The sequence below is a fragment of the Rhamphochromis sp. 'chilingali' genome (assembly GCF_963969265.1).
Source record: "Rhamphochromis sp. 'chilingali' genome assembly, chromosome: 10".
In the NCBI taxonomy this organism is placed as follows: domain Eukaryota; kingdom Metazoa; phylum Chordata; class Actinopteri; order Cichliformes; family Cichlidae; genus Rhamphochromis; species Rhamphochromis sp. 'chilingali'.
The window spans coordinates 26786580-26813813 of record NC_137937.1 but is presented as its reverse complement, the minus strand read 5'-3'; the positions used below and the strand labels follow the sequence as shown (position 1 = coordinate 26813813).

At 40.2% G+C, this 27234-nt stretch overlaps 1 protein-coding gene across 2 annotated transcripts; it reads left to right on the top strand.

Annotated features, from left to right (window-relative positions):
- The first annotated feature begins 447 nt into the window (after window positions 1–447).
- rnf122 (ring finger protein 122) lies at window positions 448–23655 on the top strand. Of its 2 annotated transcripts, none has more exons than XM_080893860.1 (6): window positions 448–855; window positions 7281–7437; window positions 19088–19133; window positions 19223–19264; window positions 19383–19462; window positions 21229–23655. In XM_080893860.1, exons 1-6 carry the CDS (start codon window positions 831–833, stop codon window positions 21341–21343), a joined length of 465 nt encoding a protein of 154 aa, XP_080749986.1. In that variant the 5' UTR covers window positions 448–830; the 3' UTR covers window positions 21344–23655. The 2 variants fall into 2 exon arrangements, with proteins under 2 accessions (XP_080749986.1, XP_080749985.1); XM_080893859.1 differs by having other exon boundaries at window positions 19380–19462; window positions 21229–23654.
- Window positions 23656–27234: the final 3579 nt, after the last annotated feature.

Here is a 27234-nt window from a genome sequence, read left to right as displayed (position 1 = left end):
TGGGAATCATAAATGTGTTACCTACTTTGCTCTTCAGCATAGGAGGTAACACATTTATGATGTGTTTAATGCAAAAAACTGGCAATAAAAGCTCTCAAACATCTTCAGCGCACAGAAAAACAAATTAATTAGCCTTGCTGTTCCAGTACCTTTGGGGGGCACTGTGAATCTATTAAAGACGTGACATTTAGAGGTGTGTGAGTGTGTGTGCTTTAATATACAGGTTATTATGCCACACTGGTGATTGGCTCATGAGCTACAGTGAACCAGACCCCTTGCTGTAAAACATACATGCATCAGTAAGCTGCAGACGTTAATGAGCTACAGGAAACACACCAGCCCGTCACATCACAGCGCGGATCAACCGGCCTCGCCATTGGTCTCCCCGGACGTCAGTCTGCCGGAGAGGGGGCGGGAGCAGGGAAATCGAGCCTGTGCTCTAGTTTCTCTTCTCACACAGATGCTGCCGCTGGGTCAGTGTCATGCCGTCTTTTAATAATAACAGAGTCAAAACAGCGACAGCGAGGAGAAGCTGGGGAAACACTCACATCAGCATTTCTGCTTTTTGAGACGAGCCAACGTGGACAATGTGACATAACCCAGCTGCAACTTCCGATACAAAAAGATTAAACGCCCTTTATCCACCTTTTTATTCGTCTTTCACGACCTCTTCAGGGCTGCTATTGTCTCACTCACCTTTGACACAGCTGGCGGGCAGTCACCGGCTCTACTTGTGCACTTCATTGCGGTCATCCATCTGCGAGGAGGCCTGCGGTTTGTTGGTAAACACGAATCGGATCCCGACGGCAAGGACTTCATCTGGTGCATTGATGCACCCGTTTCAGTGGTGTAACGGTGAGGAGTCATTTTTGTTGTTGTTTTTTGTTTTGTTTTGCTAGTCTGTGACAATAATGAACAATACGTCCTATTATTTTAGTAGGATTAAAACAGAGATTTTAGAACAAGACTGACTCAGGCCAGTGCTTTCTAAATTTAGACATCCCCAGCGAGTGCAACGACAATGTGCAGGATCTTAACAAAGAGACACAAAATGAGTTGTCCTAAGCTGTGTGCTCGGTGCTTCATTTGTTCTTAAAAGTGTCTCTAATAATGCTACAGCGATGACATATAAACACCCTATAAACGTGCTAAATGTTAAACACACGAAATCTAGTTTCGTTAAATAGACTAATGTAAGCAGACAGCTGCATAGTAGTGGTATTAGTGATAAGTGATTTCTTGTCCACAAGCAGCTCTATACTTCGTCCTGTCCAATAAGTCAAAGTCCACGGAAAAGAAAAGTATTAACAGCAAAAGTTAGAAGTGCTGAGTGAATACTAGAAAAATAGAGAAGGACTGTTAGAGCTGCAGTAATTAGAAGATTAATCCGCAGCAGTATTAATAAAAAAATCTTTTTTTGAAGCTGCAATGTGCACATCACCCAGTTCTAGCTTCTCAAACGTGAAGATTTGAATTATTAATTTGAAGCTTGGATGCATTATTTTTTGGCTGTAAGGCTTTTGCCACGACTGTCTGATATTTTATAGACGCAACAATCAAAGAAAATGACCAATAAAGAAAGTTATCATAAGCTGCAGCCCTATAGATTACAACATGTTATAAACGTTGTAATCTACCTAAATTAATACACTATCCACCAAAAGGGCGATTAGGCAATCAGAAATTTGGTCAGTTTTTGTATTGATTTGTAGGTTAAGAGTCTACCTGATCAATAAAAACCTTTATTTTGGCCTAAACTCACTCCAGAGAGTTACCCAAGACCGGTCATTGTGCTCTTTGTATAATGTTTTGTCTCTCTAGGTAATCTTGTTTGCTCTGACCCTATCTACAGTCTCTCACTTACACTCTTCACAGCTTCAGCTGATTATCTTCCAACAGGCCAAAAGTGTGAACAAAAGCAGTCACACTTAAACAAAAATAAAACCCTTCATTCCAGTGAAATTGTCTTTCAGTGTTTCTTTGTCATGGTGAGACTGGGTGAAGATGATGGATTGGGGTCTTTTTCCTCTGACTTTGCCTGTTTGAATGCACAACTACAGCAGCCTCCTCAGTGGACTGTTGGTGTTCAGACAAGAACAATTACTCCCTTTGTGCAGCAACTCGGCTGCCATTCATATTGGAAATAATACACACACACACACACACACACACACACACACACACACACACACACACACACACACACACACACACACACACACACACACACACACACACACAGTATCAAAGAGTAACATTCTGCTGGAAAAATGAAGCAGTAACAGGCAGCCGCAACTCTGTGTGTGTGTCAGTGTTTCTGTGATCATGCCTATTCATTCTACTGTTTATATGTGACACATGTCATGCTTTCATGCATGTGATGGGGAGATTTGTGCCCCAACCTACTTTCGTCTTGAAAACAGCAGCAGCCATGCAGGCAGGCCTGAGTGATTCCCCCCTATGTGAACTGCTGAATATTTGATGGGAAGCTCAGTCTTTAGCAAAGGCAGCAGCAGCAACAGCAGCAGAAAGCAGTTTTGTTTGAACACGACATATATAGGACAAAACCCCAGCAGGCATCTCATAGGAGCTGTCAGGGAAACTGCAATAGTCGAGGTATTTTACAGCTCGATCAAATCTCAGAGGGAATTTCCTGCCTTTTTGAAGAATAACTCGAGAAGCTCTCGGATTCTCTTTGTCCTGAAATGAGAACTTTCATTAGCTAACCTTCAGCCGCTTTCTGCATCTACTACTCCATGGCAACGGCATGCCTCATAAGATTGTTGATATATAGGTCACTGGTCATGCAAGACTTCAACCAAATCAAAAAATCACTTAATATAGCTGCTCTCCCCGCATACAAAGGTGGAGGAGGGAAATGCGACGGGATGTGACATGGTGCGCACGCACAAAGGTTTGAATGCAAATGCCCTAGATTTGGATTGTGAGTCTGCTCAGGTGATTTGTGTCATCAGCAGGGCAGTGACATGAATACAGGAGCTGACATTTACACCATTCTCTCTCACTGTGTGTGTCTCTTTGTATGCTGATGGTCTTTGTGAGGCAGATTGTTTGACATGTGTAAAGAGGATGAAGTAAATTCGATCGCCTTGCATCTTTCTGTGTCCTCGGTTATATTCAGGGAATGCAGCATCAGTCTGATCCATCCACCTAATTGCAGTGTAAACAAAATAAAACTTAATTATGAAAGAGTAAACATCTGCAATTAAAAATAAAGGGTGTGCCTTCATTTCAAAATGTGAGAAACATAGTTATCTGACATTTTATGTAGTAGAAATTTCTCTGTGTCAGATCTAAATAGAGGTGTGACAATAGTGAGTTGAAATTGTGGAACAGAAAATATTAGTAATGCATGCTTTCAGCAGGACTGTTTGAATATTTGGATTTCTCCAGTGTGTTTTATTCTGGGCAACAATATGATGGAAAAGGGAACACACTGACTTGTAGAACAACCAAAATGTACCAAAAAAAAGGACTTAATGATTTATTCAACATGATCTGAAATGAGTGACCGAGGCCTTAAACTCAAGAGGAAAGTGTTTAGTCCAGTCAGAGCCCTGTTTTTCTTTGTGAAACCCTGGTTACCATAAGAAAGACACTTCAGTGTTGGTTTCACTTTTCAGACCCGAAAGTTACACCCCTTTTTTAATCTGTTTATAATTATGAATTGTATAGATGACCAAAGAGGACAATTTGTGCACAAAAGCATTTGCAAGTAGTCACTTGTCATAAAACTTGTCAGAGGACTAGTGGAGCTGTCTATCACCATCTCTACCCCTTTTCTAGTCATACAGGAAGTAGAGAGTGTGAAAAAGACAAGCAAACTAAATTGTGACAAAGTGTGAAAGCCAGTGAGCAATCAGTATAATTACTTTGCATGTCTTTGTAAGGAGACATAGCACATAAAAGGCTATCACCGGCAAGAATATGGGAAAAATATTTGGTAGGTGATTGGACAAACCTGCTGTTCTATCAGCTGTTGCTAAACCAAAGTAACTTTGACCTTTTATGTCAGTTGTTTCTCGTAGAATGATGTTAGCTGTGATCGCACAGACCTCACAAAAATCAAGCTCTGTAGTGAAGGCCTACCTTTAATAACTGGTAGCGGGGGATGACAATGACAGTAGCTGTATAGCACATTTCATTACACGATGAGAGGGATACTTATTGTTGGGTATTTAGTACAATGGTTTCAAATAGAGCTTAATAGGCCCTTATTAGTTAATTGCACATGTGTTGCATGGGCACATTTGATGAAAAAAGTGTTGTATGTGAAAGATATTTTTTGAAAAGGAAGGAGCATTATTAAAAATATTGTGGATTTTATTTCATCTCTTACATTTTTAAATCTCTCAAAATCTTTGTCAAATCCTGTCAGCTGTGCTACAGTTTACAACCCTGATGCAAGTTCTCGCCAGTCAGTCACATGAATAATCATAAGGCTGGCTGGTTTTGTCCCGTTTAGACTCTTTTCAGGCATTTGTGGCTTTTTGGTTAAAAATCTGGCTCAAACCTTAGTGTATCTACCATTGATTGCTTCTGGCTGAGTGAAGTGGTGGAACTTGATTTTGCAGCCATCAACGATCCTTGATTAATAGACACGCTCTGCTTGTTCAGCACGAGTGGAACCAAGAGGCGGATAGTATTGATCCCCTGATACTGCTGTTTCCACTGTGAGGCGGGAGAGGCGTCAGATAGAAATGTCAGTCTATTACTTTGGCTGCGGGAGTAACTGGAAATATCCTCATTGATTAAAAAGTGGTGCTGGAAGAAAATAATACCCACGAAAATGAAACTGGTAAAGATCTTCATCTATTCTGTTCATCCATCTCTTCAGTAAGTTGACCCATTCGGCTTTTCTTGAATTTCTGTTAAATAAACATATTTTTATAATGGTGGATGCTTAAATTAAAAATGCTCAGCCTCTCAAAGGTTGTGCTCCTTGTGAGCCAAAATCTCAGGTTTCAGGTGCTCTAATGCTCAGTTTTTGGGTGTTTTTTATTTATTTATTTATTTAAATCCTGGCTCTATGTGATGTAAATGAGAGCTAATATCATCTGTTGGTACAGAAGCCCAGCTCTTCTATGGAATAAATATTTTGTTTGTTACAGGCAGAAAATAATAGGAAGGTGGAAGGGGCTGTACCAAGGACCAGTACTGAAATTTTACAGTCACACTGCTAACCACATGACACAGTTTGGTCAAGTTAAAAAAGCCCCAGTTATGGAAAAACATGTAGTAACTAATTGGCTGTCGAAAATGTCCTTGTGACAGCTTTTGTCACTTGCAGATATCTGCAGTTTCTCTTAGTTTGTATCAACTTGTCTGCAAACGCTTCCTGCAACCACTCACCAACCAGTCACCAACCAGTCTGGGAGTACACATTTCCCTTGGGACCTGCGGTTGGGTCACAACACCACTTAAGAAGCCTCTTAAAGGTAAATATCAATCATTTGGTCCTCTGAGACATACATAGCTCCTCTCATAGAGTATAGAAGTTAAAATTAAATTAAAATATGGTGCTGAAAATCTGTCTTTCCTATGATGATGGAGGGCTTGTCAGTCCAGCACGGGATTAGTAAACACAGACAAATAACACACGAACATCCACAGACAGAGCAGAGCAGACGGAGTGGGTGTTAAATTTGTTTCAGGCTAAGTTTGTTGCAGTTTGTTTTTACATTAAATTTGTTTCCATGCGTGTGCCCTGGAAGGCCAAAAGTGTCTCTGTGAAAGAGCACACGGGCTAAGTTCACTGATTAGCGCCTTGTCTCTGGGTGAATATGCTAATCAGTGAAATCAGCTGCTGCGGTGTCTGATGAAAATGAAAACCTGCAGACTCTCTCAGCTTTCTGTCTTGTTGCTGCTCTAATCTGGACATGAGAAGCCTGAGTGCGACGAGTACTGCGTGAGCTCCACTTCACTATCACTCCCTGGGTTAGCATGACCCTGATCTCACAAAGCTCCTTCTCACATGCTGACTTCTCATTACTCACTCAGATACACAAAACACATAGTGTGCTCTCTGCGTCTCTGTTTATCTAACTTAAAAACAGCTTGTCAGTTCATGCTTGTGTGGATTTAAGGTTATTTCCTGTTTATTATTTTATTAATGTATATAAAGGTCAGACTTTAGACTGATTTAGTTATTGGGATAGCAAAACTGGATAGCACCTAATTCAAATACTGGGGGGTATTATCAGTCGATTATCGGTAGTTTATTTACACAAATTGTTCATTTTGAACTTAATGTCCTGTTTTTGAGCATAAGTCACTGTTTCCTGCTGCTTTAAGAGTCAGCTCAGAATTTTCTGTCTTTTTTTTTCTTTTTTACAGAACACAGCTATGTGCTCCGTTGCATGTTATTATTGAAAACAGCTTGTCAAGCAGAGATCTGGTTACATAGCGCTCCATTTGTGGAGATTTCACCACATCTTCCTCTGCAGCTATGCCCTGGAGTCACACTACCAGGCTTCACAATTGCTAATGAGTCCTCATTTGTTTGGGGATTTTGAATTATATGATATGCAATTACGCTGGGTGGTGCTGTTGGCGATTAACCAACTGTTTAATCCTTTAGGGTAGATGCAGATGAGCAAATAAACAGTTAAATTAACCAGTTACTTACAGCTATTTCAAACATTTCAACCAAGGAGACTACAGTGGCTTTGGTATAAAAATAATAAACACCCTGATCAAATACTGAAAACCGTGTGCGGGGTGCAGCATCAAAGTAGGAAGGATAAATAAAGCATGGCACGTTGCATAGGTTACCATCTCTTCTGATTGGTTCATGCTGCAGTATTCTTCAAAAAATGTTCAGTGCTGCATTTGTGCTATATTTGCACAAGTATCAGCAGATTATATGGACACTATTGTCAAGAACAGGAAAGGTTACAGATTCACTGATTCTTGGTGTGTGAGTCTCAGAGTCTGAAAACTGCTTGTTAACAGACAAAACATTTGTTACATATATATGAAAGTACATTAAAACCATCACATGTGCACAGTGGCAGTCTAACCCACCCGCCTGTTGCGTTTAAAGGCTCGGGATGTGGATTCTGGTTGAGGTTCACAATGCAGGTCTGAGCCTCAGAAAAGAGATGAGGTTACAGGTTGCATTCAGTTTTTGTTTTGCGGTATATTCGTGTGTGTGTGTGTGGGTGTTAGTGTTAGTGTTAGTGTTAGTGTCAGGCTTTCAGTGTTTAGCTGTTTCATGCTATATCCTTCCTGTAAATTTGCTTTTGTTGTTGTTTTAGGGTGCTTCTGTGGTCTCGGACTCGTTTACTCCAACAAGTCGTGCACCATGCCGCCCATCACCTTCCAGGACCTACCTCTCAACATCTACATGGTGATCTTCGGGACAGGCATCTTTGTCTTCATCCTGAGCCTCATCTTCTGCTGTTATTTCATTAGGTGAGAGGCAACAGAATCGTACAGCAAGACCAAAGTCTTAATCCACTTCAAATTAGGGCAGAGTTTGTAGGAATTGTTTTCTCCTTGTTTCAAATTCTAGATGTGTTAACAGTTCACAGCAAAACAACATTATATAAATGATATATGACTCCTCTTGCATGTGGTGCTATTTATCTTTCAGAACTGTTTTGGTGAGAATTGCCCAGTTAGACATCTGCTTTCCCTTGATTAGAATTAAATAAGAGGAGTAAGGATAAAATTGTGAATTACTGAGTTATTGAACGGAGGTGGTGACACCAGCTATGAGCCAGGCAGCCTTCATTTGTCAGAGTGTGGCAGTGTCTCACCAAGAATTCACTGAATGGCTGTTGTGACCATAATGACCCACTCCTGATTCATACCTGGGGCGATCGTGGCTCAAGAGTTGGGAGTTTGCCTTGTAATCGGAAGGTTGCCGGTTCGAGCCCCGGCTCGGACAGTCTCGGTTGTTGTGTCCTTGGGCAAGACACTTCACCCATTGCCTACTGGTGGTGGTCAGAGGGCCCGGTGGCGCCAGTGTCCGGCAGCCTCGCCTCTGTCAGTGCGCCCCAGGGTGGCTGTGGCTACAATGTAGCTTGCCATCACCAGTGTGTGGATGACTGGATATGTAAAGTGCAGTTCTTAGGGACTAGTAAAGCGCTATATAAATACAGGCCATTTACCATTTTATTATATGAGGTGCATGTCAGGTTATGTAGGGTTTGAAAAGGAGTCTGAATCAGGCATAAGTTGCCCATGCAAACATTGGTAAACCTCTAAAACTTGTTGTGTATTTGTGTCTGGCTAAAGAAGTCATACGCAAAGGCTGTGTTGATGAACGTGGCGCCGTGATGTTTTTAAGTGCAAAAAGAAAATTCTTAAAAATCACTGCTCTGTACTGCGAGTAATGCATGAGTAATTCTACCTTGCTTAGGACCAGACGAGTTCTGTTTTTTGTAGGAACATGCTCAACTGGATCAAATGAAGTGCAGCATCAGGTTGGGGACCGCTGATGTAAAATATACCTGACTACAAGAATTTAGCTCACATTTTCAGAAAATGCTTCATAGTTTAATCAGATTCATAGTAAATGGACTTGTTCTCATAAATTGCTTAATCACCCATTCATACAAGCACTTTCTCCTAACTAAGTGCTTTCTATTGCACACATTCACACTCCGATGAATTGGAGCGCAATTTGGGCTTCAGTATCTTGCCCAAGGACATGCATGCAGACCAGGGCAGCCAGAAATTGAACCGCCAACCTTCCGATTAGTACATGATCTGCTTTCCCTCCTGAAATACAGTCAAACAGTGAATACAGCCAACTCTCAATTCGAGTAACATAAATTACCCCCCACAAACAAAGACTTCATATTCAGCTCTGCTCAGACAAACTCTAAGTTCTACTAATTCAGTTATACACTTATAAACATGCCAGAGGGATAATATTGACCCTATTAAGCAATAGGAAACAATGCAATGGGAAATATAAATGCCTGTAAATTATTTGTATACATTTATTTTAGTTGGAAAACAAATAAACACATAAAAGGTTCTCATGATAAATCATCAGGAAAAGTTAAGCATCTGTGATTGTAGGCATTGAATTCCAGCCTAAACCAAACTACGCCACCGAGACCAACATCGTAATCCCTAAATATCTCCACTGTAGAGACATTGTATGTGTGTGGAGGCAAGAAACACACTGTAGGAGGGACTGAGGTTAAAAAAAGAGGAACAGGGTGACCTATCCTGCTGTTGACTGTGAACTCCCTGATGAGTTGAGGATGGGAGGATGGGATGTGAGGCAACAGGAAGCCTCCCGTCACAATGTGTGAAGACAGCAGTGAGGAAAGGAGAAACTGTGTTCAGAATAAACACGGCATAAATAGTGCACAGTTGGAAAACATAAAGCCATCATACACGAAGGTCCACAGTGAACAAAAAGGAAACGTCAGCACCTGCTGTAGGGATTGTGTTTCATCTTGAGCTCTCTCTCTGTTTTTGGAAAATTGCTTGATGTCTCATAATGCGGTGTGCTATTGTTGGACATTTAAATGAATTTGAAATGTTGTTCAAATTTTAGTGTTATCAAAATGCCAGAGAGTTTAAGACATTTTCTGTCTGGAAGACAGGCAGGACGAATGTGCTGTTCAGGAAATAAATCACAGAAAATAACGTTAGAATAAAGACGGACGTCAGCGAGAATCTTGATTCGCATTTGTGCAGATAACATCCCGCCTCTGTTCCTCAGTCGTTTTAATTCTTATAATTAAATATAATGGAAATCTAGTGAAATAAATTTCATCACTACACACCTAAATTAATCTAAACCTAAAGTTAATTTCCTTAAGACAAAATATTGTTATCCCAAAAGGCAATTCAGCAGAGGTGGCAAAAGTACACACATTTGTCACTTAAGTGGAAGAAAAGATTGTTGTTTTATAAAATTCTCTGGTAAAAGCTGAACCACAAGTGAAAAAGTACAGGCTCTGAAATATACTCAGTGTTCTTTGAGTATTTTAAGGTGTTTGCATCCACTCTTATGTCCAAACTACGACAATGTTTTTAAAAGAGGCCAAAAAAACCCAATGAAATAACTAAAAAAATCATTGCATTTAAAAGCTGCTTTCAGCATCTCCCTTTTACACAAGGAGGTCACCACAGCAGATACCTCCGCATGTTTGACTTGGTAGATTTTCTTTTTTATATACACCAGATCCTCCTTTTAACACAACCCCAATAGTGTTACTGCATCCTTCCAGAATCAAACTGTGGATCTTCTGCTTGTCAGGAAAATATGTAAACTCCTACACCACAGGAGAAGCTATTAAATGACGAAAATGTTTCTTTAAATATGTGCTCATTTGAGTTTAATGCTGGCAACATATTCCAGAAAGTTGGGAATAAGGGCGTATTTATGTCAGATTGTATCTACAAGCGTGCATCTCATTTCCTCCTCTGCTGCCTGAAAATAGTAACAAAGAAGTCCTGTTCTTTTGGTTATGTTCAAAAGGAAGCAGATTGTGTTTGATGCCTTTTTTTCATCTTAATTCTTTCTTCTTTTAAAAAGATATACACTCACCACCCCTTTATAAACGTATAAGATACACCCTTTTGCCATCAGGAATGCCTTAATTCTTTGTGGAACGTATTGAACTAGTTGCTGGAAACATTTCTCAGAGATTTTGGTCTATATTAACATGACAGCGTCACACAGTCGCTTCACATTTGTCAGCTGCACATCCATGATGTGAATCTCCTGTTTCAACACATCCTAAAGATGCTCTGCTTTGTTTGAAGTCACCATCATTTTAAAGAAACGCGTTTGAGATGACTTGAACTTTGTCGCGTATTATCCTACTGGAAGCAGCCAGAAAGTGGGCATAGATCAGCGTTTTCTGAAATAATCAGCCCGGACCAACCGGCACTAACAACCAAAACCATGTTCAAAGTCACTGAAGTCAATTTTGATGCTCTGTTTGAGCTTCAGCAGGTTGTCTTGACCATATCCACATGGCTAAATGCATGTGGTTGAAGGATTCAATATTTGTGCTCAGGGGCAGTTGAACAGGTGTACCTAACAAAGTGACCTAAAATGTACGCATACATTTAAAAAAAATTATTTAAAAAAAAGAAGAACTATCATTGAGTAATTCTTTTAAACTTAGTGTTTGCACCAAAAATGGAAGTGATATCAAAATCAGTAGCAATAGTGATAATTATGAAAATAATAACACTAATGATAGGCGCACACACACACACACACACACACACACACACACACACACACACTGTAATACTGCGGCACCACAGAACAAGAAGGAAGGCCATTATTACAAGCTGTCCTAACAATGACAAGTATAGCCGATGTTAAAAACAACAACAACTATGCACTAATGGGTAAGAAAAAACAAAAAATAAAAAACAATCATAAAGCAGCATGAAAATGATCATTCATAAACCACCATCCTCTGAACAGATTCATTACAAACACTAATGGAAAGCGTTTGAGGCGTGCATTTTTCCTCTGCGTCTCTCGCTGATGTGCTTTCTCCCTAAAGCGAACCCTAGCTCTAAATGGACTTTGTGGCGAGATTAATCTTTCACTTTTTGTATTGAAGATCTGGAATAACTTTGAGCCTCAACCATTAAGATCAGCAGCTATAATGATAAATTGTAAGTGGTAAATATTTGTTTCAGTTTGGACTGACTCATGTTCACATGCTGAAGACACGCTTCTTTGATTGAAAATGTTTTCTGTGACCTGGCTTCACCACTAAATTGAGCATCAACTCTGTCTGAAAAAGCTCAGATCCTTCCTGTTTCTCTTAAAGCCCTTTCTGAAGGATCGTAACCAGCGACTCACTTCCTTTGGCTCCATTAACATGCTGAAGGTACTCTTGGGTGGGAGTGTGATTGTGAATTCATTTATAGACCGGGTGATTCATAACATGAATACTGAGTGATGAAAGGCGCTCTGTGTTAGGGGGCAGGTCTCCTATTATCTCTTTCAGACAGGCTCTTTTCTTAATCCTGTGTGTCATCGTGTTTGTGATGTACAGCTGTAACATTAGATTGAGACCTAAATATCTATGCCCGCCCACCACTATTAAAACTGTTCTAATTTTTAAGATGTGGTGGTTAAAGTTTGCTAAGATTTAGCTTTCTTTAGCAAATACACGCCACTTCTTGCACAGAGTCGAGATCTTCGCAGCTGTACCTGTAAAGTACAAGGCCGAAAAGACACAAGTGTTCCACACCAAGGGCACGCCAAAAATATCACAACTTTAATTACGTCCCCATCTGGTCTTACAGTGCAGTACAGGGTTTGTACTCAGCAGCACAGCAGCTAGTCAGAGAGATATTTTAAGATCCACGAGGATCAAGAAGGAGGTGGTAATGTGTTTTTGTCCAGACAATAGAATGACTGAGGAAAGATATTAAGCTGTTAAGTGAATGGCTTTCTAAAATAAACTTTAATTTGCTGGGAGAGATCTTGGAGAAAACCCCAGAAAAACAACAAGAACAGCAACAGACAGTTAATTTGAAAACATGGAAATATAAATGGTTACTCGTCTACGCCAGCCTTTTACATCCAAACTGTGCATCTAACAACAATTTAGTCTCAAACTGAGCTTCTTAAACCTCATCTGTCATCATTAAACTGACGTCATCTCGCTTGCATACACTCTGAAGACAGATTGAGTTTAGCAAAAATAAAAGGATGATTATATCAGAAATGCTACAGCAGCAAGAAGGGCATGCTTGAGGTCATCTACTGTGAAAACAGAGATGCAGTCAGCGGTTTTTCTAGCTGTCCTTGGTGTCAGATGATGACGCTTGCACCGGGGGATGGCGGGGTTCAGCACCACGGCTGTGCTTGCTCACATGTGGTGCAAAAGAGCCCAGATACTGGGGTAATCCAGGTTTATCACGTCTTTCAGTCGTCTCAGTCTGTCCAGGTTGATCTGTTGAGTGCCAGATGTTCAAAATAGTTGGTACTTCCTGTGCAGTAGACTTTAGGTGTAGTCAAGCAAGTTGTTGGCAGCCTCGGGGTAGTTATTTTTTAACCTCTATTGAAATGAATGGGGAGAGATCCATAACCTTTATTTCAAAGGTCTCCAGGATATAAAAAAGGTTACTTATGGAATACATGGAAATGAAAACCTCTTCAAATGGTTTCTGACTTTGCCCCAAAAATAAGAGTTAAACTTTTTTTCTCTTCTGATACGCATGCAGAAAGTTACACGATACTACTGCTTCATTAGTCGAGAGTGCTGACCTCAACCTCTCTGGCTTCACTTTACTGATAAAAAGCCATGCTAATAATGTAATGTACATTTATTTATATGCCTACTACGATAGCAAGTAGATATGCCTGCTGTGCACACGTTTCCCAGTTTGAATGTTGACTGGCAATTATTAAATTCTCCTTTCCTTTTTGAGGAATCTGCTCTCTCTCTTTCTGTCTCTCTCTCTATAGCACCTCTTTTTCCTATCAGCAGCTTGTTTTCTGGGCTTGGAAGGGTAGATGTAGGTCAGTCATGTGGTTACCATGGCTTGTCTAGCAAACGCGGTTTTTGGCCACTGTTGCTTCCATGCAGATTAGTCTTGGAAAGGATCTCAGCCCGGGGGATCTGATCTTCCCAAGAGATCATCTTTTTAAGGCACAAGATGTTGGCAGTGCTTTGTTTTTTTAAATATACCTTTTGTATGGCGTCCATGTTTGTGCCCCATCGAGCATGGCGACGACAGATTACCACAGTGTATGCACCAGTCTTGGTGCCAACTTTCGTGTATTACAAGACTGTAGTTGGAGGAGCGTGCGAAGCCAAAATGGGTGAACTTTGGTTGGAACACCATTCGTTAAGAAGGGGGAAGGAAAAGAGACTGTTTGCCTTAGGAAGCCAAAGGCAAAAAAGTATTTAGTCAGCCACCGATTGTGCAAGTTCCCCCACTTAAAATGATGACAGAGGTCAGTAATTTGCACCAGAGGTACACTTCAACTGTGAGAGACAGAATGTGAAAAAAAAATCCATGAATTCACATGGTAGGATTTGTAAAGAATTTATTCGTAAATTAGGGTGGAAAATAAGTATTTGGTCACCTCAAACAAGGAAAATCTCTGGCTCTCACAGACCTGTAACGTCGTCTGTAAGAAGCTTTTCTGTCCCCCACTCGTTACCTGTATGAATGGCACCTGTTTGAACTCATCATCTGTATAAAAGACACCTGTCCACAGCCTCAAACAGTCAGACTCCAAACTCCGCCATGGCCAAGACCAAAGAGCTTTCGAAGGACACCAGGAAAAGTATTGTAGACCTGCACCAGACTGGGAAGAGTGAATCTACAATAGGCAAGCAGCTTGGTGTGAAAAAAATCAACTGTGGGAGCAATCATCAGAAAATGGAAGACATACAAGACCACTGATAATCTCCCTCGATCTGGGGCTCCACGCAAGATCTCATCCCGTGGGGTCAAAATGATCATGAGAACGGTGAGCAAAGATCCCAGAACCACACGGGGGGACCTGGTGAATGACCTGCAGAGAGCTGGGACCAAAGTAACAAAGGTCACCATCAGTAACACACTACAACGGCAGGGAATCAAATCCCGCAGTGCCAGACGTGTTCCGCTGCTGAAGCCAGTGCATGTCCAGGCCCGTCTGAAGTTTGCCAGAGAGCACATGGATGATACAGCAGAGGATTGGGAGAATGTCATGTGGTCAGATGAAACCAAAGTAGAACTTTTTGGTATAAACTCAACTCGTCGTGTTTGGAGGAAGAAGAATACTGAGTTGCATCCCAAGAACACCATACCTACTGTGAAGCATGGGGGTGGAAAGATCATGCTATGGGGCTGTTTTTCTGCCAAGGGGACAGGACGACTGATCCGTGTTAAGGACAGAATGAATGGGGCCATGTATCGTGAGATTTTGAGCCAAAACCTCCTTCCATCAGTGAGAACTTTGAAGATGAAACGAGGCTGGGTCTTCCAACATGACAATGATCCAAAACACACCGCCCGGGCAACAAAGGAGTGGCTCCGTAAGAAGCATTTGAAAGTCCTGGAGTGGCCTAGCCAGTCTCCAGACCTCAACCCCATAGAAAATCTGTGGCGGGAGTTGAAAGTCCGTGTTGCTCGGCGACAGCCCCAAAACATCACTGCTCTCGAGAAGATCTGCATGGAGGAATGGGCCAAAATACCAGCTACTGTGTGTGCAAACCTGGTAAAGACCTATAGTAAACGTTTGACCTCTGTTATTGCCAACAAAGGTTATGTTACAAAGTATTGAGTTGTATTTTTGTTATTGACCAAATACTTATTTTCCACCCTGATTTACGAATAAATTCTTTACAAATCCTACCATGTGGATTCATGGATTTTTTTTTCACATTCTGTCTCTCACAGTTGAAGTGTACCTCTGGTGCAAATTACTGACCTCTGTCATCATTTTAAGTGGGGGAACTATCACAATCGGTGGCTGACTAAATACTTTTTTGCCCCACTGTATTTATGTTTAGGACATGCTGTATGGACTCTTGGCTTAGTGCAGTCTTGGAGTCATGGTGGAGCTCACAGATTTGGCAGCTTCTCATTTTTGTTTGGGCCTGTAACTGTTTTCTGTCATTGTTGCACTCCAGGTATACTTCATCTTTGAGTCCATGTCGAAGTATCTTAACATCGACCAGGAAGGACTCTAAGTTTCCTGTGATGACTCTTGGTTGGTAATACTTGCTTGGTCGGGACCTTTACAATTTTAACTTTGCTCGGATTGATGTATAAGTACTGATCCTTGTGCTACTCAGTTGCTTATGGTGGTGGTCTTTTCAGCTGTGTTAGTTTGAGTTTTATGTTCGCTGATGTTCTGCGCATAAGAGGGGCTCTTCATTTTCCCCAGGTTATACTGACAAAGGACTTTATGTCACAGAAGACGGCCTGTGCTCACTCGACCTTTTAAGACTCTCATGAGTATTTTTGGTATTTTTAGCTGGGGTTTTTTGAATGAAAGATTTGTGTCCAACTCCCTTTAATGAGGAATTCCACCTGATTGGTATGGATAGTATCTTTTTTTTATTTACGTAAAAGTCTCTGTGTAGTAGGGTTGGAATTATTGATTAAGTTGTTTCTGGCTAATCAATTTATTGCTCTGTTTAAATCATATCAGGGAATAGTGACAGAAGGTAACTGTCATGGAACAACATGGAACAAAGTGGAATGCCAAGGAAACTAGCCAATTTATACAAACTCATTTAAAAAAGTGTTCAAATATCCAGCCAGAATTATGTCAGAAGCTTGTTCATGACTAGCAATTTAATTAAATTTAACATTTAATCAAATATTAGTGGGGGTGTATGTATATATTTGAGCCTGAATGTATACTTTTGATTGATTGGAGAAAATCCGAAATAAATTAAAATTTGAAATTGAAATGATCAAAAGTCCAAAATTATCATGGCATTCATGCCTTTTTCACCACTGCTGTATCCTTAAAATCTGAATGATATTCAGTATTAAAGACTAAGCTAAGTAACTTTTAAATTTTTGTCAGTTAAAGTTTATGAAAATGTTTCTGATGTGATTATTTTAATACAACTGTAGCAGATTAGCAGATCAATTTATTAACTAAGTAATCGGCTTGGAATTAACTGTAAAAAGTATTTCAAACATATATTTCAAAGGTGTAGCAACGCGAGCATTTAACCGTGTTTTGTAACACTGTAACGGGTCTCATATTTGAGCACACAATAAAGCAGGACATGAGCATGAGAGGCTTTGACGTTTGTCGAGAGGAATTTTAAGTCTTGCAGATGTTGCTGCACAATGGTTAGAGGGAAACACAGAAATCTCTGTCATGGCGCCCCTTTCACCCACTTCACATCATTATTCGAGCATGGGAAACCTCAACAAGAAAAACGTGTATCCTCACATTGTTCACGTGGAAAAATGTTAGGAGTAACTGTTCTAAACACTACAACCAAATTTCATTAACAATGAAAAAATTGTCAGTTCTTTACTGTAAGCGCTGAATCACTGCTTAGGGGGATATCATCATAGATAAACATTTAATTTGTTCTCAGATGTTGTCGCTGCACGTACTTTCAGGCCCAATTTATGGACAGCGACAGACATTTGGTCCATGTTCGGTTGGTTCAAAAACAAGAGGCCAAAAATAACCTCTTGAATAGACACTGCTCGCCAAGTGATAAAGATCTCTCCATTGTTGGTTTCAGGGGTGGTGCGGAGTTTCAAAGAGGCAACATACTCATTAGCTTGTTTGTGCATGTGTGTGCGCATAAGTGTGTGTTAGCATTTTTGAATGTAGTTGCATGATTACTTAAGTGAGTGAGCAATGTGTCTGTGTGTAATTATCCATAAACACTGTCCAAACTTTTTTTTAATCTGAGACCAACAACCTGATGACAAGACGTCAGTTAAAAATCGAGTTTTATGTGTAAATATTCTATTTTTGGTCTACTCTATTTACTTTAATCAAGTGGTTGATACATTTTTTATTAAAGTTTATTAGTACTGGGAATATATGCGAGTATATGGCATGAACTGATGCCATACACCTCAGTATTTTTAGCATAAGCTACAATTTGAAATCCCTGTAAGACTGAAAAATACATAAACCACAGCTACAGATACAGAAACTGATTAGGAAACTATAGGCAGAACAAATAAAGAGCACAAACAGTAAGAATGCATCAAGAAGCACCCATTCATGGCTAATTGCCTTTTTAAAACTGTTTAATTAATTTAAAATGAATCAGCATTCACTTTGGGTTCTGCATGTAAGAAATCCCAATGTTGGATTCACCTTACAGTTCCTTTTGGACATTCAGTGTCTTTCTGAGCCTGAAACTCTTAAGTGGAACCACAAGGGACAATTATGCAATCTTGCTCTCATAACTGTGTGACTAACTGTGTCATTAAGGGCCTGCCTGTTGTAGCTACTGACTATGATAAGAAGGTTACACAATAAGTTAAATATGAAGAGATTGCAGGAAGATCATTAAGCTATTTTCAGCATGAAATTGTCTCTAATAAGTCTAAGCATCAGTAAGCTTGCTTTTTCAACCTTGTCCTACATTGACATGCTTCTCAAAAACCATTTGCACATTGTCTATTTTTTCTGGTTGCATACAGAAAATATGAGCAGTCAATATGATACCATATATTTGTGCAGACAGTACTTCACTAGCCCTTTAAAGCCAAGCGTATTGTATTTGATACATGTGTTTTTGTGAGTTTTTGAGACTTCTACATCATCAGCGTGACCTTTTTTGGCCCTCAAAAACTGATATAAATTGCATGACACATTTTTAATGACTAAATTCCAAAAATATGGCTAATGTAGCAAATGTGATACAAATTAAAAGTCATACATGCAGATTCAAATCTGATATATTTTTTTTATATTTTTTTGTCTAAAAGGTACAACAAACACTCCATTATCAAAAAATTAAGGATTTCTGGCAGTTAGTTCATGGTTATATAGATATTTATAATCTTGATTATTTTTGGAGGCTTTTTGCTGTTATTTGATCTTACAGTGAAGATTAGATAGAAAAGTGGGGAAACAGACAAAGCCTCAAGTCAGAGTTGAACCCAGGCTACTAAATTTAACCTCAAGGTATGTGGTTGCTTAGTAACATCGGGGCTAAACCAGCAACCCTAGATATTTATTGAAAAAGTTAAGGATGTTAATAAAAGTCTTATGAAGAGGGAGCTTTTATCTGTTTCCTTATTTTCTGCCATATATACATCATTACAGTGAGCACATTAAGGGGTTTATCCCATCTTGGAGCTGCATGATGTCAGAGTCACACAGAGAGAGCACAGCAGCCCACCCAACTGCTTCTTAAACCTTTTGTTTGGGAGGGGGAGCCAATCAGAAGAAAATTAGGGTCCACTTTAAAGTAAACGAAGATTATTTTGATCAATGAATCGTGCAAATCTATTTAAAAATAAAAATTTGCCTCTAAAAAAGAATTTAGATTTTCTTACAGGTGTACTTTAAGACAGAAACCAAGAAATGCATGCACACTGTGGTTAAAGGAACATTCTTTAAGGAACAAATTGCCAAAGTTTATTTATGTGTTTCTCCGCTCATCCACAGCAAACTACGACACCAAGCACAGAGTGAGCGGTTTGGATACAGAGAGGTAAGACTGGTGTTGATAATTTAAGATATTTAGGCTGTTAATTTTTTAAAAAGCATTACTTTAAAAAATATCTTGTGTTATTCCTACAGGTAGTTTTAAAAGGAGATCCAAAAAAGTTGAGTCTTCATGGGGTAAGAATGAAATTTACATTTCTACCTGTTTGCGTTCAGCTTTAAGCTGTTGAAGCAGGATAATTTAATCTAACGACTGTCCTCTCCCGCTTCCTTCCGTCTGTCACTCACGCAGCAGACGTGCGCTGTGTGTCTGGAGGACTTCAAAGTGAAAGACGAGCTGGGAGTGTTGCCATGCCAACATGCTTTCCACAGGAAGTGAGTAGAGCACAGTGGAGTCTTTCTTCACACTCGCTTGCCAGTTTGCACCTGCTAGGGCTTGGTAAAGTGAAAATGGTCACGTCTGATGTGAAGTCCATTGATCAAAAGTTAAATGGAAATTTTTGGTGGAGTACTCGTCATCATTCATTCATGTCTTGGTTCCTGCTGAGGATCCCAGCATGCACATCAGACAGAGCTAGTCTGAAGACCTTGCAGAGGAGGCAAAGCTATATCCTTGTGCTTTCAGTTGTCTAAAATTGAAATGCTTCTTAATGTGAGAAGGTTTTTTTTAAATTTTTTTTTTACTGGGTTCTGTGAGAAGAGTTTAAAAGCAAAGAGGCCTTATCAGAGGAGCAATTTGATATTCTGGGCTAGCAGCCTTGGGCTACAGTAGTTTGGTATAAATTGCTAAACATTCTCTACTTCATGGTTTAACTACAATCAAAGGCAGCAGGACATTATTTTGGTTTCTTAAGACTCTCTTACAGAAAGATAGAACTGAAAAAGCTCTGTGAGTCAAATATTGCAAGTAAACAACCATATGTGGGTTGCTGCTATTGCCTAAAGACATTTGTGTCAAGCATTACTGAGATGACACTTGCATTAGGAGATAGATGTTGCAGAGGTGGCGCAAACAAACTTGTCTGTGTGGGGGTTTACCTCTCATATAGGACGTGGGTTTTTGTTGTTGTTGTTGTTGTTTGCTTGTTTTTGTTTTTTTTTTACTTTTCCAGTGGTTTGTTGAGGTTTAGGCACCAAAACGGCTTTGTCAGAGTTATGTCACTTTTCTAGGTTTCAAGGATACCAAGTCCATTAGAGGGGACCCAGGATCATTAATATTCTTGAACACTTCTACACTTCATGCAAGTTTCCGAATAATCGGCTTCGGTGCAGCCTTTCATTTATTCCCCTCTCTAAAATGAGCCATAGCTCCTCCCCTTTTAATTCTTCCTTTTTCTGATTGGCTCCAACTCACAAACAGAAGGTCTGAACTGCAAACACGTGGAGCTGCTGTGCTCACAGCCAGAGCTGCATGTATCTGCCGATTTTTAGGATCATCTGAAGCCTGAGCTGTTGGCAGACAGGTATTATTTGTATATACTCTGATCCCATTATTTGAAACTCTGGTCTTGTTTAATATAAGCATCCTTCATTTATTGCACACAGTTTTAGTTGGATCAATTCAGATGGCCAAAGAGATTTCTTGGTTTTAAAACATGACTCTAGGAACAGCTTGCACAAGTGACCAGTCCAGCTGTTTTCTCAGTAAGGAGAGCTTCAGTAAGATGTAGCATACTTAAAAATCTATTACCATGACCACTGGGAAAACTGTGGGGAACCTGATTCCATCCAAAGGTAACAGAACCTTCATACCAGCACCAGCAAAGCTAAAGCACATTCTGCTTGTCCATCCCGTAAACTGTAAAACCGACACATTGGGGAGACTGTGCATACGTCTATTTTCGGTCCAACTTTCTGCAGTCTTGTCATCACTGTGAGACGACCAGCACAGGCTCCAGGAATTAACGGCCCCCAGCCTAGAAATAGTTTCTGCAAATGCTGCTTACGCATGAATGGCGGCAGCATCGCATTTTGATTGCTGGTGTAAGTGAGTTCTAAAGGGCTCTCACATACTCATGCATGGGTCATAAGCTTGCCACTCTGTGAAAAAATGACTAAGCTGTTAAACATTGAAGATTTTGTTGAAGTTAGTCCAGCTTTCTTTTTTCTCATTCCTGTCCTGTCTGTGTTCCTCTATGCAGGTGTTTGGTAAAGTGGCTGGAGGTGCGCTGCGTCTGCCCCATGTGCAACAAACCCATAGCCGGCCCGCCCGAGCCGCAGCATAGTATAGGAACTCTGCTGGATGAACTGGTATAACCTCTCAGCCTCAACCAGCCTGGTTGGGACGCCGACGCCCGGCCAAACTAGCTGGTGTGAGTTACAGACCATCAGGAAGAGGGAGACCGCTTTGCTGTTTAAATACGGCAAAGCACAAAAATGAACTGAAGGATGCTGTTGCCTAGCAACAATCTCCATGATAGCAACACAACACCTTGTGGTTGAGATTATCTTCAGCCGCCCACACATCACTCCAGCCCTCTCCTTTCACGATCCCGTTCTACATGCCTTTTCTCCACGTCCCTCACATCCTCTCTTGTTGGTTCGACTGAGGTTAACAACAGCACTGAACGGAGGGCAGTTTTTTCTCACTGAAGTGGACAAATGAGTGTTGATGAACAGCAGTGCTCGCAAGAAGATGCTGATCCCCCCTGAGTGTGTATCAATGCTGCCTGTCATGTGCTACCTGGGGTTAAATATTATCCATATTGGCTGAGTTATTTAAAACTCAAATGGGAAAAATTATTCCAGTACGTGGCACTCCATGAATTTTTTTCAGTTGACAAGTTTTGAGACAAAATTATAGTTTGTGTTTGACATTCCCAGCAGTAGCTCAAGGTCAGTTTTTAAGATGCAGTAGAAAAGAAGAACAAACTGCAGCCGAGGAGAAAAAATATCACTGTAGCAAAGAGGGCTTAATAAAACTAAGAAATACTTTTTTTATGATTAAATTGAGGTCATGCTGCTTAAAATTCAAGGAAACGGTTATTCATATTGCATTTATTCAGATGAACTCAGAACAGTGGTAGAAAAAGAGCGGGACATGAAGCTGCCCTTGCTCACATGTAGCACGCAAAAGGTGATGAATTTACTAGAAATGTTCTGAAAGGCTGAGCTGAGGCGTGGTGCCTAGGTTTAATGTGCAGAAGACCCGTTTGCTGTGAATCCTCCAGACAGTTGGCTGCTCTATATATAGAAAAAAGTCCAGGACTGCCGAACGTTTGTAAAAACAGCCTTCGAGATGCAGCTCCAGCTTTCGTCCATGTGTGGTAAACGTCTGCATCAAGTCTCTTACAAACCAGTTATTTCTGATATAACGTCTAAAATCCCATACTGGTGCCAACCCCTACAGTACCACAGGCTCTAGCTGTTTTCTGTTGTTGTTGTTCAAGGGGATGTTTTATTGTCCTGTTGTGTTCTCATGTTAATATAGAAGGAACACATCCTGACGTTCACGCTAACAGTTTTGTTGAAATGTGTTGAAAGGTTTTTTATTTTTAGGTTTTGCACTTTGAATTCGGACACACACACACACACACACACACACACACACACACACACACACACACACACACACACACACACACACACACACACACACACACACAAGCCTTTGTTCTTATAAATGTTAGACTTCGGTTTGGTTACAGCACAGCTGTGTTTTGAGGTGTGGTGAATCTTTTATAAAAGTCTGTGAAGTACCAGAGCTGGGTGATAAAGGGAGCAGCAGTGCAAGCCCTCAATGAATTCACCTGGGAAGCAACTAAATCTCACTCTCATAAACCGTGTTTTCGTGGCATTATTGCAGGTGGTTTACATTCCTCAGTCGTAAGTTATTTTTGTCTATTTTGTGATTTACAGATTCTGAAAGCAAAACACTGCCTAAATTGAGCACAAAACTCACAAAGCACATTGTCCAGATACAGCAGGCAGCTGCACTGTAATTAAAATGTGCCCTGTGCCAAAAAGAAAGAAAAGAAAACAACAAACAAACAAAAAAAGAGTTGATCATGTTTCATTTTCTGCACACGAGAAAAAGAAATGTTCACTCTGATTCTGACCACATTCCACATTTTGTAATCCAACAGATGTAAATAAGTTAAACAATAAAAAATACAGTTCTCTGGTCATGCAGGCTCTTGCTTATTTCTTGAAAATCATGGTTATGGCACCACCATCAGGTGAAATCAAGTGTATGTGATGTACGTTGTTTTAAGGTTGTTTATTTACTTGTCAAACAGTTGTCAAAAGTTTTAGAGTCTTGGTGGAAACCAGACTGTTTGCACTGAATTTCAGCAGGAAAAATGTAAGATTTTCAATTAAATACACTAATTAAATACTGTTCGAGTTCCTCTTTCCAGCACTACAGCCACTATTTGTTTTTAACTTGAGAAAACTCTTGATTGTTGTTTGTTTTGTTAATACTAGACTTATATTGCAGAAACAGTTGTTGTTATAATTTATTGAGACTTTTGAGTTTAATTGTCATATAGCACAAATAACAACCAATTTATGTTTCTCACCAGCTTGCAGTGACATCTAGCCATGCAGATAGTTTTTCCTGAATCTTTTTTAGACTTTGACTCTGTCTCCGAGACTCCAAGATGTTCAAAACTCAGTACAAAGCAAATTTCAGTTAATTCTAAGCAGTATGCACTGAAGCAGGCAACATATGTTTATATGGAATGATTTGCTTGATATTCCATGAGTATGCACCCATGAGACTGCTTTACGATAAAAGACAAAAACAAAAAAACCCCCCGAAAAAGTATGAACAAAAGTGTGTTTAACAGTTTTTTTCAAGAGTTCAAAATCCAGAAAAGTGTGACTACAGCAGGTGAAAAGGTGTTTGGATCGGGTGAATTAAAAGCAGTGAATCAGACAATGTAACAAGACTAACTAAATCCCATCTATTCTGTGCCTGAGTTTAATTTTACTTACATTACAATAATGGAAATTTCAGAAACACTATTTAAAATATTGATGAAAAAAGAGAATACTTAAATATCAAATTGAAGTAACTGCACTTAGAAAGAAAATCTATGAGCAGTAAGGAGTCTGACCTCAGGAGTTGACGGCTGAATGAAAACAAGGACCATCTGTACAGTGTCTCATTAAATGTGCAAGACCCCATCCTAATGGTGGGACCGGATGGGTACCTAGCTGCTTCCCTCACAGCAGCTTGCAGGTGGCAGAGCATCGAAGTCTGAATGGCATTCTTTACTCTGTTTGCCTTCTAAGTAGTCTTAAGGGTGGAGCGGAGCCTGGGAAGAACTGAAAGGGAATTAAGGATGAAGGCAGATGGTGTGAGATCTTGTAGGGCAAGTAGAAGTATGAAAGGTAATGTTGAATTCTCCCAATTCTTTGAATCTTTGGGCTGAAGGAAGGACAATACTCGGTGTATAAATGCTCAATCAACAATCATTTATTTCCATACAATTCAACAATAAGAGCATTACAACGTCCGGACGGGAGAGATGCTACCAGAGGGTCAGGCACATGTCTCAAAATGGTGACGGGTTGCTCAGCTTTTTATAGTCTCTAGTGGCCCCCAGCTAGTCGTAAAAGCCAAAACATCACATTTTTTCTCTGTTACAGCGCCTAAGTTATGACCTCGGCAGTTGTTTCTCTGCTTTCTGTAAGGTGGGGGTGTGGAATGTGGTCTGTCTATCTCCCCTGTCTTTAGACACAGAGTCTCCTGCTTACAACCTTCTCTTCATGATTCAACAATTAAGCATGTCAAGAAAACAGTGTAACACATTCCCAGCAGATCAAGGATACAGAGTGATGCACATTTATCTAATGAACTAATATGTGAATATGTTCTGTTAACTCAAAAGTATAATGAGAACTAAACTACATACAGCTCACACACTCTATATTAAAGGGTATAATGTGATCTACAGCAGTATTCTAATTCAACTACTCTGATTACATATATAAGGTAACATATAATAACAGAATAATCTAATAATTCCCCCTTTTGATCTCTGAAAGAGATCACTTACAACATGCACTCCAGGGTCGCAAGGTCCAGGTTTTCTTGATCCTGAGGCCCTCTGTCCCCCTTTAACGGGTGGACCATATGTGGGATGACCTCTGTGTTCACGCAGTTCAGATGCAAGCAAAGTTAGATTTACAACCATAACAGCAGTTACAGATGACTCTCCCATCACTCCCCAATTCTCCCACAGCTTTATTTTGGTGCTCCAGTTTTCCACTCCCATTTTAATGCCCCCTTATACCTTTCAAATGTACTTAGACTAGAACCTCTGTCTAAGGAGCTTTTAACCTTTATTTTTATTGCTGCAGCTACCAGTGTCTTCCAGTTGGGTGATTCTCAGCTTCTTTCTTCGACCTCCGGGGTTAGACCACCCTTTAGTCATTGCACAGTTCTGGGGATTATTCTGCCCCGATTTCAAACAAAGATCTGTGTGTTTTGGGATCACCGCCGTGTCCCCCTTTTTGCCAAGAGCCTCTTGAACCTCGTTGGTCTGGTGTTCCTGGTTTTCGCCAACCCCTTCATGGTTATTGCTGTGTTTGTGGGATCCATCTTCTCCAGGAGCCCAAATGTCATGACACTTGACCCCAGTTGCTGTCTCGGCAGTCCCTACATCTGTCCCTGCTGTGAAGGGTCCTCACATCTCCGGGTCCCCGTCTGGTGTCTGTTCCTTTCTCTGCAAGAGACAGAAAACCAAAACACCTCTCTCCCTAGCCTTGATAATCTAATATTGTTATCCATTGTTCTTCTAATGATTCAAATTTGGTTTAAAATATTATGTTCAGAACCTATTCTAATCATAATCTATGTGTGTGTAAAAGAAATCAAAAATTAGTGAACCCTTTCTAAGTCTAACACATTATAAGCTTAAGTTTTACCATAGCTAAATTATTAAACACACAAATAAAGTCATAAAATGTTCATAACACCATTGTTTGATGTTCGGACTCAACTCCCCCTTTTTGACACACTCCCATGTGTCAATTCATTGGAGCTAGACACTTAAAAGAGAAGGTTAGTGACATCATATCTGGTAACTGGTCCATCCAGAGCTGTAACATTTTGAAATGTACATACAACAAGCCAAACCACACCTTGGTCACACCAACCCTTTTCTGCCCCGAAGATGTCCAATGCCATCCTAGTATGGACTGTCAAAAGTGGCTTTAACGCTGACTATCCTGACAATCCATTTTATAACGTTTCCTGGTCAGATTTGCCAATCTCTGCACCAGGGTTTTAAACTTTTCGCCATTTCCATTAGTTGTTATTTTTATTTAGTTTCGACTCCAGATTTTCAATTTTTACCAGTTGTAATTAGTTTTTACCAATTCTTTGCTAGTTTAGTGTAGTTTTTATTTTCTGAAAATCCTTAGTTTCAATTTAGTTTTATTTGTGTTTTGCAAAAATTAAGTGTAACAAAATCCCAGTTCCATCATATCAGTCATGCTCTTCTGGTTATCCTTGGGTGTTGAGACTAATAACTATTAACTCTTGCCGCACCGTGTGGTCCTAATTTTGGTTGAAGTGAATTGATAACCTTTTGAAGGCGATTGTTTCACACCTTTATTTAGATGTCCCAGTCCTGTTGTCTCGGGATGCATCACGCTGCCTTATCTGGGGTTAGCTGTTTTCTGGGGATGCGGGTTGAGTGGGTGAGCTCTTCAAGAAGGGGGAGTGTGCTCCCCCTGATGAGGTCTTCTAGGTAAGCTAGGTTAGCCTTCTTGTGTGAGCTTTTCAAGTGCACTTTAAGGTTAGTGGGACTTTTAGTTTTATAAATGTCCCTCATGACCCCCTGATGACCCAGTACTTCATTTTTGCACACTGTAGTACACATTTTAGTTTTTGCTTGTAGCTCGCATACTCTACTTGCCACTCCTCTAAGTCCTGATGTTTCTTAGAGAGGGCAACAGTACCTTTAAAATTATATCACATGTGTGGGGGTGTGGCCTTGCCAATTGTTTTGCCCACCTTTTCAAAATGGCTGGCGTGCCCACAAGCACATTTCATGGAAAAAGAAAGGTAAGCTTGATATTTACATTTAAAATGTTTTGTTAAACTCAGATTTTTATTTTATTCTTTTTGCAAGTACCCCTCCTCGGTGGCGAGAAACTGTTGGTGTGGTCAAGTGGGTGCTCTGGAAACAAAC